The sequence below is a fragment of the Chrysemys picta genome, chromosome 7 (assembly GCF_011386835.1).
Source record: "Chrysemys picta bellii isolate R12L10 chromosome 7, ASM1138683v2, whole genome shotgun sequence".
NCBI classification, from domain to species: domain Eukaryota; kingdom Metazoa; phylum Chordata; order Testudines; family Emydidae; genus Chrysemys; species Chrysemys picta.
The window spans coordinates 102,834,582-102,851,357 of NC_088797.1; the positions used below are offsets into that span (position 1 = coordinate 102,834,582).

Here is a 16,776-nt window from a genome sequence, read left to right on the forward strand (position 1 = left end):
GTACGCGGAGTCGACGGGGGAGCCTGCCTGCCGGGTCTGGACGGCGGTAAGTTCGAACTAAGGTACGTCGACTTCAGCTACGTTATTCACGTAGCTGAAGTTGCGTACCTTAGTTCGATTTGGGGGTTTAGTGTAGACCAAGCCTGAGTGGCAAAGTAGTATTGTAGGAAAGAGCCAAAGTATCCTATTATCCATTTTGAACACTTTTTATCACACAAGTCAGGGGCTATTTCTCCACTGCCTGTACTCCTTATGTTGCTGTTTGCCCCTATACAAAAGTGAGTGTAAGATGCACTATTCTGATATGGCATTATTTTACACCCAATTTTCAGTCACTTTGTATGGGTATAATTGATTAAGGTACACAGCAGTAAATAGAATGAAATCTGTAGTACTGAAAACCACTCTAATTATGAACCTCCTGTTTTAAAGAACAACTTTAAGATATCCCCAAACTTATTGAATGCATTTTTATACTCCCATTTATTAAACCACTTCTGTTAAGCAGCCAGACTTCGGTCAGTCCCTTAAATGTTTTCTTAAAACAATTTCACTGTATTGAGGAGACGATAGTCCAACAAACTTTGGAGACAATGAACTTCCAAAAATTTTTCCAGTTTCTTCCATGCTCTAAGCAGCTAAGGACAAATGATCATGCTTCTGTAGAAATCAAAGACAGTTTTGCCATTGACTTCCATATGGGCAGGATGGAGACTACAGTACAGTAAATAATCAGCAAGTTACGGTGTGTTTGAATGTATCACAGTAAAATATATTAATGTATGTCAACATTTTGTAACGTAATATAGTCCTTTCCTTTTGTGTGGGGAGGGAGTTTTGAGGTAGGTAGGAGAAGATTCAGAGCTCCATGGAGTTCTCCATATTCCTTGTTCTAGAAAAAACATGCTGTCCTGAATTGGGTGATGTGCTAGGATGGAATTCATAAACACACAGTCCAGACAGCCCATGAATGCTTATATTTCCTATATTTTCCAGCACTACGGGCTCATTGTTCTATCCCTGATCTAGCATTGTTAGTATAACATCACCCCAACAACTTATAGAGGATTCCAGCAGGTCCTGTGATGTGGCTGCATTCGCTTGGAAACTGAATAGATCGCTTCTACCAAACACCACAATCACTCATTTTAAATAACGGAAGATTTTGTCTCCCCATCCAGCTTATTCACTAATGGGGACTCTGTCTTTACAGCTAAACTCTAAGTTCCGAAGTGATAGAATATAAACTCTTGAGATATCTCAGTGGGTCATTAGAAATATGTTTATTGTGAATTTAAATATATATATATTTTCCCTTACAGATAAAGGCAAAGAATCAAGCAGAGCCTCCTGCCCACCAACACTGATTTTACATACCGACAGGAAAAGCAAGCCAACAGAGAATGATGAGGATAAGGTCTGATTCTCATTATGGATTTTGTTCTAATTTTTAAAATATTGAACTGCGGAAATCAGAGATTGAGTAAAGGACTATCATGATCTGGAGCTCTTCCTATCGAGTCAGGATTGTTCCCTACTCTCTATTTTTCTAGACATTTCTGTCAAATCTGTCCATTGTGGTACTTTATATATAGCCGCGTTTACGGTAACATCTGAGTGCCTCCTAAGTATTTAAATACAGAAATAAGAATCTCTGTCTTTCTTCTTCACCAGACTACTTGTTGTTATTTATTTATTATTTGCTTGTTTATGTTTGTGCATGAGTGAGTGGGTGTGGGGTATGTCTATGTGTGAAACGCAGTTGATGGAAAACTAAAAAGAAGAATAGAGTTCCCTATAATTCTGAAAGTGTTTTAGTTCCATAGACGTTGTGGGAGACTTTCTATCTACCCATCCAATCTCTCTATTTTGTAACCTTGTACATTCTAAATAGTGTTGGGGAGTGAAGGAGAGGAGACATAAAGGCAGCACTTTAATACAGAGCAGCTCTTTTTGTCCCTTTATATGCCAATTTAAATGACTTGGAGAATCAGGATCCCCAAGGCCCCAACATCAAGCATCTAGAGATCCCCAAACTCCAGATGTGTGTGCAGAAATGTCCACAAGCCATGAGAGAGAAGTGCACCAGGACTGATTTTTAGGGCCCTACCTCACTGTCATTGCAACACTTCTAAATTTGATATTCTCTGTGTATGTAATTAATATACTTTTACTCCTTCTTAAAGATAATTAATGAAGTAATTACATAAAGATAATAATTATATATATATGGATTACAAATGTTAATGATCATTAAACTTTTATCTAATGTAAGATTAGAGATTAACAGCAACACCGGCATTGTACATATGTAGTATTTGTGTAGCTTTTTTATACCCAAATTCTTTCTCAGTGGATTGCAAAGGATATGAAGAAAGTCCAGAAAAGAGCAACAAAAATGACGAAAGGTCTAGAAAACATGACCTATGAGGGAAGATTGAAAAAATTGGGTTTATTTAGTCTGGAAAAGAAAAGACTGAGAGGGGACATGATAACAGTTTTCAAGTACATAAAAGATTGTTACTAGGAGGAGGGAGAAAAAAATTCTCTTTAACTTCTGAGGATAGGACAAGAAGCAATGGGTTTAAATTGCAGCACTGGAGGTTTAAGTTGGACATTAGGAAAAACTTCCTAACTGTCAGGGTGATTAAGCACTGAAATAAATTGCCCAGGGAGGTTGTGGAATCTCCATCATTGGAGATTTTTAAGAGCAGGTTAGACAATCACATGTCAGGGATAGTCTAGATGATACTTAGTCTGCCATGAGTGTGGGGGACAGAACTAAATGACCTCTTGAGGTCCCTTCCAGTCCTATGATTCTATGATATAAGGTCTGAATCAAAATCTTTTAAGATCTGTGGAAAGACTTACTTTCCTCATGAAGACAATATGGAGATTAAACAGCTAGAGCCAAATTAGGGATGTCTGTAATGAATGAGCTGGCGTGGGACAGCCCTACCCTTATACTCAGCACCTCACCCTCCGCACCTCCATGCTGTAGGTAACAATAAGGAGTCTGCTTAGTCCCCTTGAGAACAAGAGGAGACCACTCCAACTACTGGCAGTATCACACAACTCAAAGGTGATATGTGTGGCCAGCCTCTTCTCCTCCTTTCTTTTCTCCCTGCCCCACCAGTTTACCCCAGTAAGGCAGCGCTGCACAGAGAACACCCTCAACCTTTTGGAAAGATATAGCAAGTGCCGCTGTTCAGTGTGTTTCATTCTCTCCACTCCCATTCCTATCCCACCTGCCCCCAGCACCTTGGAGACATTATGCTTTATATAATCATAATATCTCAGTCCATCATCCCTCAGACTGCAGCTGCTCCAGAGTGCTGCACTGGTTCTCAAAAGCATTATTGAGTGCTTAAAATTTGTAAAGTACTTTGAAGATTAAGAGCTCTGTATATGTGCTTATTATTTTTTAATCATATTACATCCTCTCAAGCATTGACACTGCATGGGAGCTATCATAGCATCCCCTTCCTCCGTTAGAATCATAGAATCATAGAATATCAGAGTTGGAAGGGACCTCAAGAGGTCATCTAGTCCAACCCCCTGCTCAAAGCAGGACCAATTCCCAGCTAAATCATCCCAGCCAGGGCTTTGTCAAGCCGGGCCTTAAAAACCTCCAAGGAAGGAGACTCCACCACCTCCCTAGGTAACGTATTCCAGTGTTTCACCACCCTCCTAGTGAAATAGTTTTTCCTGATATCCAACCTGGACCTCCCCCACTGCAACTTGAGACCATTGCTCCTTGTTCTGTCATCTGCCACCACTGAGAACAGCCGAGCTCCATCCTCTTTGGAACCCCCCTTCAGGTAGTTGAAGGCTGCTATCAAATCCCCCCTCATTCTTCTCTTCTGGAGACTAAACAATCCCAGTTCCCTCAGCCTCTCCTCATAAGTCATGTGCTCCAGACCCCTAATCATTTTTGTTGCCCTCCGCTGGACTCTTTCCAATTTTTCCACATCCTTCTTGTAGTGTGGGGCCCAAAACTGGACACAGTATTCCAGATGAGGCCTCACCAATGTCGAATAAAGGGGAACGATCACGTCCCTCGATCTGCTGGCAATGCCCCTACTTATACAGCCCAAAATGCCGTTAGCCTTCTTGGCAACAAGAGCACACTGTTGACTCATATCCAGCTTCTCGTCCACTGTAACCCCTAGGTCCTTTTCTGCAGAACTGCTACCTAGCCATTCGGTCCCTAGTCTGTAGCAGTGCATGGGATTCTTCCGTCCTAAGTGCAGGACTCTGCACTTGTCCTTGTTGAACCTCATCAGGTTTTTTTCGGCCCAATCCTCTAATTTGTCTAGGTCCCTCTGTATCCGATCCCTACCCTCTAGTGTATCTACCACGCCTCCTAGTTTAGTGTCATCTGCAAACTTGCTGAGAGTGCAGTCCACACCATCCTCCAGATCATTAATAAAGATATTAAACAAAACCGGCCCCAGGACCGACCCTTGGGGCACTCCGCTTGAAACCGGCTGCCAACTAGACATGGAGCCATTGATCACTACCCGTTGAGCCCGACGATCTAGCCAGCTTTCTATCCACCTTACAGTCCATTCATCCAGCCCATACTTCTTTAACTTGGCGGCAAGAATACTGTGGGAGACCGTATCAAAAGCTTTGCTAAAGTCAAGGAATCACACATCCACTGCTTTCCCCTCATCCACAGAGCCAGTTATCTCATCATAGAAGGCAATTAGGTTAGTCAGGCACGACTTCCCCTTCGTGAATCCATGCTGACTGTTCCTGATCACTTTCCTCTCCTCTAAATGTTTCATAATTGATTCCTTGAGGACCTGCTCCATGATTTTTCCAGGGACTGAGGTGAGGCTGACTGGCCTGTAGTTCCCCGGATCCTCCTTCTTCCCTTTTTTAAAGATGGGCACTACATTAGCCTTTTTCCAGTCATCTGGGACCTCCCCCGATCGCCATGAGTTTTCAAAAATAATGGCTAATGGCTCTGCAATCTCACCCGCCAACTCCTTTAACACCCTCGGATGCAGCGCATCCGGCCCCATGGACTTGTGCACGTCCAATTTTTCTAAATAGTCCCGAACCACTTCTTTCTCCACAGAGGGTTGGTCACCTTCTCCCCATGCTGTACTGCCCAGTGCAGCAATCTGGGAACTGACCTTGTGCGTGAAGACAGAGGCAAAAAAATCATTGAGTACATTAGCTTTTTCCACATCCTCGGTCACTAGGTTGCCTCCCTCATTCAGTAAGGGGCCCACACTTTCCTTGATTTTCTTCTTGTTGCTAACATGCCTGAAGAAACCCTTCTTGTTACTCTTAACATCTCTTGCTAACTGCAACTCCCAGTGTGATTTGGCCTTCCTGATTTCACTCCTGCACGCCTGAGCAATATTTTTATACTCCTCCCTGGTCATTTGTCCAATCTTCCACTTCTTGTAAGCTTCTTTTTTGCGTTTAAGATCAGCAAGGATTTCACTGTTTAGCCAAGCTGGTCGCCTGCCATATTTACTATTCTTTCTACACATCGGGATGGTTTGTTCCTGCAACCTCAATAAGGATTCTTTAAAATACAGCCAGCTCTCCTGGACTCCTTTGCCCTTCATGTTATTCTCCCAGGGGATCCTGCCCATCTGTTCCCTGAGGGAGTCAAAGTCTGCTTTTCTGAAGTCCAGGGTCCGTATTCTGCTGCTCTCCTTTCTTCCTTGTGTCAGGATCCTGAACTCGACCATCTCATGGTCACTGCCTCCCACGTTCCCATCCACTTTTGCTTCCCCTACTAGTTCTTCCCTGTTTGTGAGCAGCAGGTCAAGAAAAGCTTTGCCCCTAGTTGGTTCCTCCAGCACTTGCACCAGGAAATTGTCCCCTACACTATCCAAAAATTTCCTGGATTGCCTGTGCACCGCTGTATTGCTCTCCCAGCAGATATCAGGGTGATTAAAGTCTCCCATGAGAACCAGGGCCTGCGATCTAGCAACTTCTTCTAGTTGCCAGAAGAAAGCCTCGTCCACCTCATCCCCCTGGTCTGGTGGTCTATAGCAGACTCCAACCACGACATCACCCTTGTTGCTCACACTTCTCAACTTTATCCAGAGACTCTCAGGTTTTTCTGCAGTTTCATACCGGAGCTCTGAGCAGTCATACTCCTCTCTTACATACAACGCAACTCCCCCACCTTTTCTGCCCTGCCTGTCCTTCCTGAACAGTTTATATCCATCCATGACAGTACTCCAGTCATGTGAGTTATCCCACCAAGTCTCTGTTATTCCAATCACATCATAGTTCCCTGACTGTGCCAGGACTTCCAGTTCTCCCTGCTTGTTTCCCAGGCTTCTTGCATTTGTGTATAGGCACTTAAGATAACTCATCGATCGTCCCTCTTTCTCAGCATGAGACAGGAGTCCTCCCCTCTTGCGCTCTCCTGCTTGTGCTTCCTCCCAGGATCCCATTTCCCCACTTACCTCAGGGCTTTGGTCTCCTTCCCCCGGTGAACCTAGTTTAAAGCCCTCCTCACTAGGTTAGCCAGCCTGCTGGCGAAGATGCTCTTCCCTCTCTTCGTTAGGTGGAGCCCGTCTCTGCCTAGCACTCCCTCTTCTTGGAACACCATCCCATGGTCGAAGAATCCAAAGCCTTCTCTCCGACACCACCTGCGTAGCCATTCATTGACTTCCACGATTCGACGGTCTCTACCCCGGCCTTTTCCTTGCACAGGGAGGATGGACGAGAACACCACTTGCGCCTCAAACTCCTTTATCCTTCTTCCCAGAGCCACGTAGTCTGCAGTGATCCGCTCAAGGTCATTCTTGGCAGTATCATTGGTGCCCACGTGGAGAAGCAGGAAGGGGTAGCGATCTGAGGGCTTGATGAGTCTCGGCAGTCTCTCCGTCACATCGTGTATCCTAGCTCCTGGCAAGCAGCAGACCTCTCGGTTTTCCCGGTCGGGGCGGCAGATAGATGACTCAGTCCCCCTGAGGAGGGAGTCCCCGACCACCACCACCCTCCTCCTCCTCTTGGGAGTGGTGGTCGTGGAACCCCCATCCCTAGGACAGTGCATCTTTTGCCTTCCAATCGGTGGAGTCTCCTTCTGCTCCCTTTCCTCAGATGGGTCATCTAGTCCACTCTCCGCATTAGTACCTGTAGAGAGAACATGGAAACGATTGCTCACCTGTATCTCCATTGCTGGTGCATGGACGCTCCTCTTTCTCCTTCTGGAGGTCACATGCTGCCAAACCTCCTCACAATCCTTCTGTCCCTGCTGCGCCTGCTCTGAATCTTCAGAACATTGTGGTCGTAGAAGCATCTCTTTCCATTCATTTCTTTAAGCTACTGATATAAATTGATTTTTTTAACCCTTAAAACACTTATTACCTGTAGCTTTCCAGACTACCTGATAAATAAATGTTTAGGAGATTGCCTGTCTGCAATTTTCAAATAGTTAACTGGTCTATATATGCCAGGCTTCCAGCTAAAGGGCAAAAATCTCTCCGTGCAATGGCTGGTATCATAAGAACTGTTGTCAGACATACACACAGGCCAGTGGAGAATCACTCTCAACAGCATTATTGTTGAGCAAAGTAAGGCAAAATTGTTTACAAATATTAGATGACTGAATTATTAATAGAAATAACTGAATTATTAACTTATGCAGAGCACCCTCAACCCCCCTGATGCCTGACTTCCAGCAGTTCCAGTTGCTTACCATGCAAACTGCCTCCTGCAACCACATGCTCTTCACTGCCAAACAAAAGTGTTTTGCTGCCAACCCAAGGCACAAGCACCAGCACCCTTTCCCTTCTAGCCTTTTCCTCACACCTGTCCAGATGTGCAAGTTTTCTTTGCCCCTGCATGTTCCCTCAGAGCACTCTGCACTCTTAGCTGGCCTTCTGGTTCCAAAGCTGCACCTGATCCTGAGCTTTCTGAGTATCCCAATCCACATGGTTGGTTGGTTTCTTTCTTTCTGATGATAATGTGGCCTATCCTAATTATGGTGAAATGCACAAAATTATACACAGTATTCCAAGTGAGCTATCACCTGTGCTGTATATGGAAGACTTTTTATCTCTCAAGCTTTGCATGCATAACATTCCAAATAGGGCAGTGTTTATATTCTTTCCAATCTAACCTAGCTGGTTTAGAGGTAGATGGTTGTCCATATGGTCTCCAGTGGTATAATGATGATTTAATAATCCACCTCCAGTTTAAACAGAGTTGTTTGTATAATAGTAGCACTCCTGAGCATCAGTTTCACTTGCTGACTAATTTTTGTGTCTTTCTGTGTCAAGGATCATCCTTTGAAACTAGTAAATGAAGATGATAGTATTTCAAATGGCAACAAGCCTGTGGCATCTACTCCTGTACCAGGATCACCATGGTAAGTATATTCAGGACGAATAATAATGAATCATCAATATCATTGCTATTGCCAAACATATATTAATGGTCTGTGTCTTTATGAGTGCATAGCAGCAACAGTAATACAATTCTGGATGTTTAACAATATTGCACTATTTTCTTTTACAAAGTGGCATTGTAGATTTACATCACTATTCATATAGTTACACAAAATGATAGGACATAGCCACATGTACAGTCTAAGACAGCTATCAAGCATTTATAAGAACGGTTGAGTGTGCACCTGATACCAACTCAAGCTAAGAATCAATTCTTATCTGCAGAATGTAATGATTGTGTTTTGTTGATAGTTCATATCACTAGCTTGAGCTCTGATCTTATCGGATCTCACAAATAAGGAGGGTCAGCTCTGGTTAGTACTTGAATGACCTGAAAAGAAAACTTTGGTACTGCAAGAAATGCTATTGATTATTTAGGGCCTGATCGTCGTCTTCTCCCAGTGACTTCAGTGGGAATTGAGGAAACTCATTGTCTTACAGGTTTGTAATAGATCTCAGGTGATATTTATGAGTAAGTTGTGTCCTGTGAGCTTGTTTTTCTGTCCAAATCCCAATTCAGCTCTGTGGTCTCAACTGGACAAAGATAATTCTTTACTTTCTGTCCTGAACTGTTGGTTGGTGTGTGTGTATGTGTGTGTAAGTGTGTTTCTTTTCTTTACCCCAGACATGGCCATATTTTAGTGGCAGAGGAAGTGATCCCTGTTGTTTTTCTTCAGTTTGTAGAGATTTGTGGGATCTCTGGATAAAAGGTCCTATGTAAATATCTCTAATTATGATTTATTATTATATTGTGTCTTCTTGCACGTCAACATGATATACATGCAGCATAATGTCATCATTAATTATGACCTATGTTTAAGATCCGTGATAACCACTCCTCTTCATGACATCTGCTAATGGTGAAAATGGTGATACCTAGGGAACTGTAACCATTTAAACCCAACAGTATCATAAGCCATTTATAGCATATCTTAGCGATCCATTCTTGTATAGTAGAGTCTGTAATCAACTGGAAACCTGCAAAAGGAATTCACAGCATTCCATCATCTTTAGCAGCTTGTGTTGAATGGTGAAAGGGCCATTCAGCACATCAGTTGAAATTGCACATTTCTTTGGTCCTGATTTGTGATATCCTTACTTACCTTAATTTTCTAATAGTGCCATTGATTTCAGTAAGAGTATTTGATGAGCAAGACATTACTCAAAGTGAGTAATGGTATCACAATCTGGTCCTTTTTATTAGGTCCCACAATGACTAGCCCTATTACTGACAGTTGTCCCCTGCTTGATGTGGAATACCCAACATGCACCATGCTGACGTCCTCAGATCCACCATGAATCACACTGGAACATGGAGCATGCCTGTGTGGGGCGTCTATATAATTTACACCCTTTGGGATATAAAATAGTTCTTTAAGAACAGGTTTACAAAGCCATGCCGAATAGCTAAATACATTAACAAGTTCAACAAAAGCCTGGAATTTACCTCAACCCCTCTCCACCTATAGGTTGGCTCCATGCTTCCGCAGGATTCCATGGTTGATGTAACATCACTAGGTGTATGCTGGGGTGTCATACTGGAGAAACCTGAGTGGGGCTGGAGGTTGTGCCACTTAAAACAAACCAAAAGGTGAGTTTTCAATTGTTAATGTGCTGCCAGCCCCTCTTAGCCTTGTAGGGCATTCAGCACATAGTGCCAAAGGTAATGGAATGTAGCTAATTCTGAGCCCCATCCTTCACTTCTTATTCAGGCAAAACAGTTGCAAAATAGAGTGAAGCCCTCCTTTGGCTGGTCACCTGAAAAGAAGAAAAGTAAGCCACTTGTTGTGCTTTGTAAAAGCATTGATGTACATGTGTTGTAATGTGGATATTTAAAATCCATTGAGTCCCATTAATATGTTTTACATACAATGTGTTGTATTTAAAACTATTTTAAATAAATATAGTTCCTCCAAATATCCAGTGAAATTGACCAATTTTACGACATAAAATAAATATTTTACTTTGATTTTAAATATATGTATAATACCTTTCATAGAATGAATAACAAATAAATGTGAAGCATATTATTTGAAGTTAACATTACAGTGAATAAGAGCAGTTTGTGCTTCTTGGAGCTGTTGCTGCAGGCAATCTGTACACAGACTCAGGCAGAAAACACAGCATTGGTTTACATGTGACTCACGTTTGGAAGTTTATACACCTCACAACTATAAGGGCTAGAAATTTAGGCCCAAATTCACCAGTCCACTCTGGCTGCTTTGCACTGCTTGGGCAACTAAATTTAGTTGGCGAGTTAAGCTGGGCTTACACTAATTTTTTGTCATCAAAGTGACTTGAAAGAGATGCAGCACATTGTGACTCTCTACTTTAAATCTTTTAATGAAAGCTTTAGGTTCTGATGTAGAATTCTGTTTCAAGTGCTGCTGAATTCTGTGGAAAATTCAGCAGCGATGGATTCACAGAAAAGAGAGGATATGTCTTGTGTCTGCAAAAACAGCAGTTCAAATTGTAACTATTCACGCCTGTCTTCCTTTGTCTTCAGACAGTTAGTAATTACAAATAGCTATGAGAGCTATGAACTTGTTTCATCAGTCCCAGTGGGATGTTAATCATGAAGCCTAACAATAACAATTTAAAGGACAACATTAACTATTTCAGTGATGCATTATAACTGAAACAGCCCACTAATTTACTTACCCATAGATACCACATTTAGTCAGAGATGGAAAACTACTGCTTAGTCACTTTATGCATCCCCTGGGGCCACTTGTTTCCCTATACTATATTTATGCTTCCAATGGTTTGTCCGGTCTATTTTTAAAGGTCCCAAGAAGTTAAGCTTCCTTCACCTCTCGCAATGGATGACTTTTCCACAGCCTAACAGAATCTTCATCATTAGGAATTTTTGCCTAATTTTTTCAGCCAGAATTTTCCCTTCCTTAATTTCATTCCATAACTCCTAGGGAGAATTTCCAATCTGAATGGGATTCTCCATGGGACAAGGACAGAAGAAAAGGTTAGCTACTAAGGCCCCAATCCTACAAAGACACATGCTTAACTTTATGCACTGAGTAAATCCATTGATTTCATAACGACAATGGACAGTGCATAAAGTTCATGAAGTGTTTTCAGGGCCTGAAATGGAAGAGAAGCAGGGAGAGAGTGAGAGAGCTTCAAGGGCTAGGGACAGGAGAAAGGGGAAACAGTCGGTGGAGGTACAAGAGGCCATTGGAGAAAGAGTAAGATGAAGAGGGGAGAGGCAAAGGGAAGGGACCACTTCCACTCTTTTCTTCTCCCCAGTTTGATTGACCTCTGATGGTATCAAAAGGACTGGGGTTACAGTGGACGAGAAGCTGGATATGAGTCAACAGTGTGCTCTTGTTGCCAAGAAGACTAATGGCATTTGGGCTGTGTAAGTAGGAACATTGCCAGCAGATCGAGGGGCGTGATCATTCCCCTCTATTTGGCATTGGTGAGGCCTCATCTGGAGTACTGTGCCCAGTTTTGGGCCCCACACTACAAGAAGGATGTGGAAAAATTGGAAAAAGTCCAGCAGAGGGCAACAAAAATGATTTGGGGTCTGGAGCACATGATTTATGAGGAGCGGCTGAGGGAACTGGGATTATTTACTCTGCAGAAGAGAAGAATGAGGGGGGATTTGATAGCTGCTTTCAACTACTTGAAAAGGGGTTCCAAAGAGGATGGATCTAGACTGTTCTCAGTGGTACCGGATGATAGAACAAGAAGTAAAGGTCTCAAGTTGCAGTGGGGGAGGTTTAGGTTGGATATTAGGAAAAACTTTTTCACTAGGAGGGTGGTGAAGATCTGGAATGGGTTACCTAGGGAGGTGGTGGAATCTCCTTCCTTAGAGGTTTTTAAGGTCAGGCTTGACAAAGCCCTGGCTTGGATGATTTAGTTGGGGATTAGGTACTGCTTTGAGCAGGGGGTTGGACTAGATGACCTCCTGAGGTCACTTTTAACCCTGTGATTCTATGAATCTGTGATTCTATGATTCTATGGCACATGTGAGGAAACTTGGGAACCCAACTATTGTTTATTGCTCAGAGGAGATCATATATTAACGAGACCAGAACACTAATGTCTGACTAAAAGATATCAGCGAATTTAAGGACTTCAGCTCTCATAAACATTTCCTGGCCTCCACTTGATGAAATAAATTCCCATAAAAAGGAGAGATTAGAGCAGGGCAACAATTAGCCAGATTTGTTTATATGACTAAACAGTTCTCAGAAATATTAGTTAACCCTGCCTAACTACCATGTAAATACAGTATATGTTATATTAAGGTTATTTTCTTACATATTTAAATGTCATTATTTTAATTAAAGAACATAGCATCATCTGAACTTTCAGTTTGTGATCTGTGACTGAATCCAAATACCATATTTTCCCTTTTGGATAATGAAATTTTTATTATGCCAAAGAGGTACAGGTGATATGTAATGTGGGGGAAGGGGGTACTAATTTTAAATTAAATGTCAAATTGGGTTAGTTATGGAAAAATGAAAAGGCTTCATGAGGGACCTGCCATTTGGATCCATTTTTACAGCTCTCTAGAGATGCTTACTTGGTCTTTCAATCAGGTGTGGAAATGTGCCATTTCCATTTTAGCAATCACCTTGTTTTTATTAGATAAATGCTGAGACTCCAGATGGCCTAGCAGTACACTTCAAATGACTAATACAGTATCAGCCTCAAATGTGGTCTCCCATCACCCAAAGTGGTAGAAACTGTGTGTGAGATCAGAGACTTTGAACTTGTGCATGGGAGAAGTCACTATTAAATTATTAGAGAGCAGCATCAGCAGCTTTTTGAAAATAGCCTTGTTCTCATCTCCTCCTGGCCAGAGATGCTGATGTGCACAATTGGCAGGTGCTGAGACTGTCCTAAATGTGTATGATGGCATGACTGTGACACTCACAGTATACTGGCTTCCTGCTTTTGAAGCACACCATGAGCTCCACATAGTACTCCTACAGGGACAGATTCTGCAAAAGGGCTGAATGAGCTCAATTGCCATTAAAGCTAATTACAATTGAGAGTGCTCAGCATTTTGCGGGAAGCATGCACCATTTGACATTATTGGGCCCATTATCCACAGATTTAGGTAAAGGGAGAAATGTAACCGTATTATTAAATAAATCAGTTAACTGCTAATTACTCCCTTCTTCCCCCTAATGCTTGGCTTCTAAGATGCCTGCCAGTAGGACTGTGATATTTATGGTAGTTTGGTTTCTTGTTTCTAAAGTCTTCCATCAACTCTATCCTGATCTATTGTGAGCCAAAGACTAATGCTTAATGGTACATTTAGAGTTCTTGATCTGATTAACAGTGTCTGTGATAAAACTGAGAACTGTAGCTCTGAGACACAAAGTACCAAATGTTGTTTTCACCTAATTATTACCACATAAAAGAATAGGTCAGCCATTCTGGGATGTTATTTTCAAAGCTGAAGTATTTGTATATTATTATAATATGAAAATTATTAAAATATTCATCAGGTCCCCACTATTTTAACTCCAAAGGTACAAGGGATAACTATAACTGAGAATTCAACAGTTTTGTGTTCACTTCCAACTTTGTCTTCTACCTTGGGAATGCACATAATTTACAATGCATTCTTAATTACTTTTATCTTCTTACTTTTACCAATAGAAAACACTTCTTGCCTCTGTTTTCTGCACTATAAAGATATACAGTCTCCCTTTAGACCGCTCCAAAGGTTATATATTTTTTATTAGCAGAACAGGCAATCAATGGTGCTCTCTTACTATTAGTTCACAGAAAACTTCAAATTATCCAATAATAGGACTTAGCATTTATATATCACTTTTTATGTTCTCAGTCTTTTACACAGAACAGGTTTCTTTTTAAGCATGTCTTTTTGATAGCTCTATTCCCCTGTGCCATTGAGAACTGCCAAGTGATGGAGAGCTTGCATTAATAAGATCAGTTCTTGTCAGGTGTTTCTGATTCAAGGAGGTCAGGAGTTGGCCCTTTATATGCATTTTAGAATGGCATAATGCATATGTGTTGTATACTACTTTTCTTAAGTATGCACAAAGTACAGGCTTCAGATGCATATATGGTACTATATGTCTGTAAAAACTATACGTTTAATCAAGTGCATCCAGGTTTACTTGAATATCCATCATTGTGATATAATACCTCTTATTAAAATAATATTTTTCCTGTTTTAAAAAGGAAATGTAATGCAAGGAACTAAGTTAATGCAATGCTTAGGCTGACATTTAAATTGAACAAGTCAGGAAATTCTGCATAGCAGTCATGGCTTGGGCACATTGCATATTTGGTCCAAAAGCTCAATTAAATCAATGGGTGGGGGGGGGAGGTTTATTGATTTCAGTGGACTTTGGATCAGGCCCTTTCTGTCTTTGTAGCATGGAACCCCTGTAGAATTTGGCTGGGATCCATAGCCATGGAGGCCTAATGGAATTCTGGCTATTCCTTCTACCTCAGAGGCAGCCACGTGAGGTTTCTGTGGCTGCCTTCTACCCAACGGCAACCTCCCTGAATCTATCTTATACGGGTGTTGAGTAGGCACTGACTATGCAAAACAGCTTGAGACCTCTGTGGTTCACCACCTTCACAGATACATTTTGAAAATATGAAATGTAATTCTTTACCATGGCCTCAGTTGTTATAAGCATCATTGTTTTACTTTGGTCCTGTTTTTTGTTTGTTTGTTTTTTTCCCTGGTGGAGAAAGAGAGAGTGTGTGTGTGCATGTGCCCGCGTACTTTTCTGACCACTGATAATGATATTTTATTAGTATGGGGAGAAATTTCCTTAGTGCAGAGGCCTTAAGTTGGATAGGAGGGTGAATTTCACCCATGCTGTATAAGACTATGGAGAATATTGAATTATCCATGAGTTTAATATCTTGTTTCTATGTGTATGTGAGATTATCTAAGCATAGTTTATTAATTAAAATAGGTGTGTAGTCTGGACTGGAGATGACCGAGTCTTCTTCTTCAACCCTACAATGCAGCTGTCAGTATGGGAGAAACCAGTGGATCTAAAGAATCGTGGTGATATTAATAGAATCATTGAAGATCCACCTCATAAACGCAAGCTGGAAACTTCAGCAAGTAACTAAAGCTGTGATTATTTGCATCTATTTAAAATCAAATGCTAAATGAAACTCGATAGTTAAATATATTAAGTGAAAATTATCAGAATGATGATTTTCCTGTTGGATTTTGTGTAAAGTATTTTGTTAAGTGATGCTGCTTACAAAATATTTATTTACACTGAAATTCTAACATTTGTATTGGAGTTCTCTCATTATTAGCAAGGAAGTAAAAATAGATGGCTTCTTATGTTGAAAGAATCTTTGATTTAAAAAATAACACCTTGGAAGACTTTGTCTTTACCTTTAATGCATTCATATTTCCAAAACATACATTAGGAATGCGTTAGGATAGCATGATTTCTGCAAATGTCTTATTGACCATGCTACCAAAGGCAGTTGTACAGTAATAAAGGATTATTTAACCCAGCTGTAAGAAAATAATCCCAAAAGTAAATCTCTGAGGACTGCTGAAAGGTTTGGCGGACATGTGGGTACCACAATCCAAAAATGGCTTTGCCAATCAACCCTCAAGCACTGTAGATTTCAGAATGACATTCTTGGTGTTGACTGAAGAGAGAACTTGCTTTGCAGTAGTGCATGTTAAGTGTTTCAAATGTATTTTTTTTTAAAGTTCACTTCTTGGAGCACAACGATTTGCCACCTGGTCTGCCATGAAGAAGGTCAATTTGATGAACTAATTTCCCCTGCCCATCTCTATCCCATCCCACACACTTCTTTCAGCTTTCCTGCTCACAGCTCACTCACTATATTTCTAATCTACCACCCCCTACTTAATTGCTCGCTCAGCCCGCAGTGGTGCAGCAATTACTTACATTAGTGGCCGCTTATAGGAGTAGTCCCCACTGAGACAACTCATGTCAGTATTTGCTCAGTAACATGAGCTAGGCCCTCAATCTCCCCCTTTACCAGTTATTTAGCCTTATAAAAGTAAATACTGCTCCCTAAAAACCTGCTTTGCCAGCTGATGCCTGTCTGCCCTGGGCTATTACTGGTTTCCACTCCATTTAGTGTTGCTTCTTGATCTGTGTGATAATTCTTGGCTGCAGCTATTGTGAGGGAGTTGAGCTCAACACAGACCTCAGCTGTTTCCCTCTTCTTCCCTCTCCCCAATGTGGTACTTTGACAGGTGGGTTTTTTTGTTGTTGAAGTGGGGAACCACTAGAAAGATTAAGCCATGCTGTCTGGACACTAGGACTGGGTGAACAACAACTTTTCTGCCCTTGTTAGGAAAAGGTCTACA

General features: G+C 41.5%; 1 protein-coding gene across 2 annotated transcripts in view; it reads left to right on the forward strand.

Moving 5' to 3' along the window:
• Positions 1-16,776, forward strand: part of TCERG1L (transcription elongation regulator 1 like) — a 242,362-nt gene that overhangs the window by 192,301 nt on the left and 33,285 nt on the right. For both annotated transcript variants that reach the window (XM_065552187.1, XM_005305299.4), the window contains exons 6-8: positions 1,323-1,417; positions 8,268-8,356; positions 15,377-15,531. In XM_065552187.1, the coding sequence (XP_065408259.1) occupies positions 1,323-1,417; positions 8,268-8,356; positions 15,377-15,531 (339 nt within the window). The remainder of the gene's footprint in view (positions 1-1,322; positions 1,418-8,267; positions 8,357-15,376; positions 15,532-16,776) is intronic.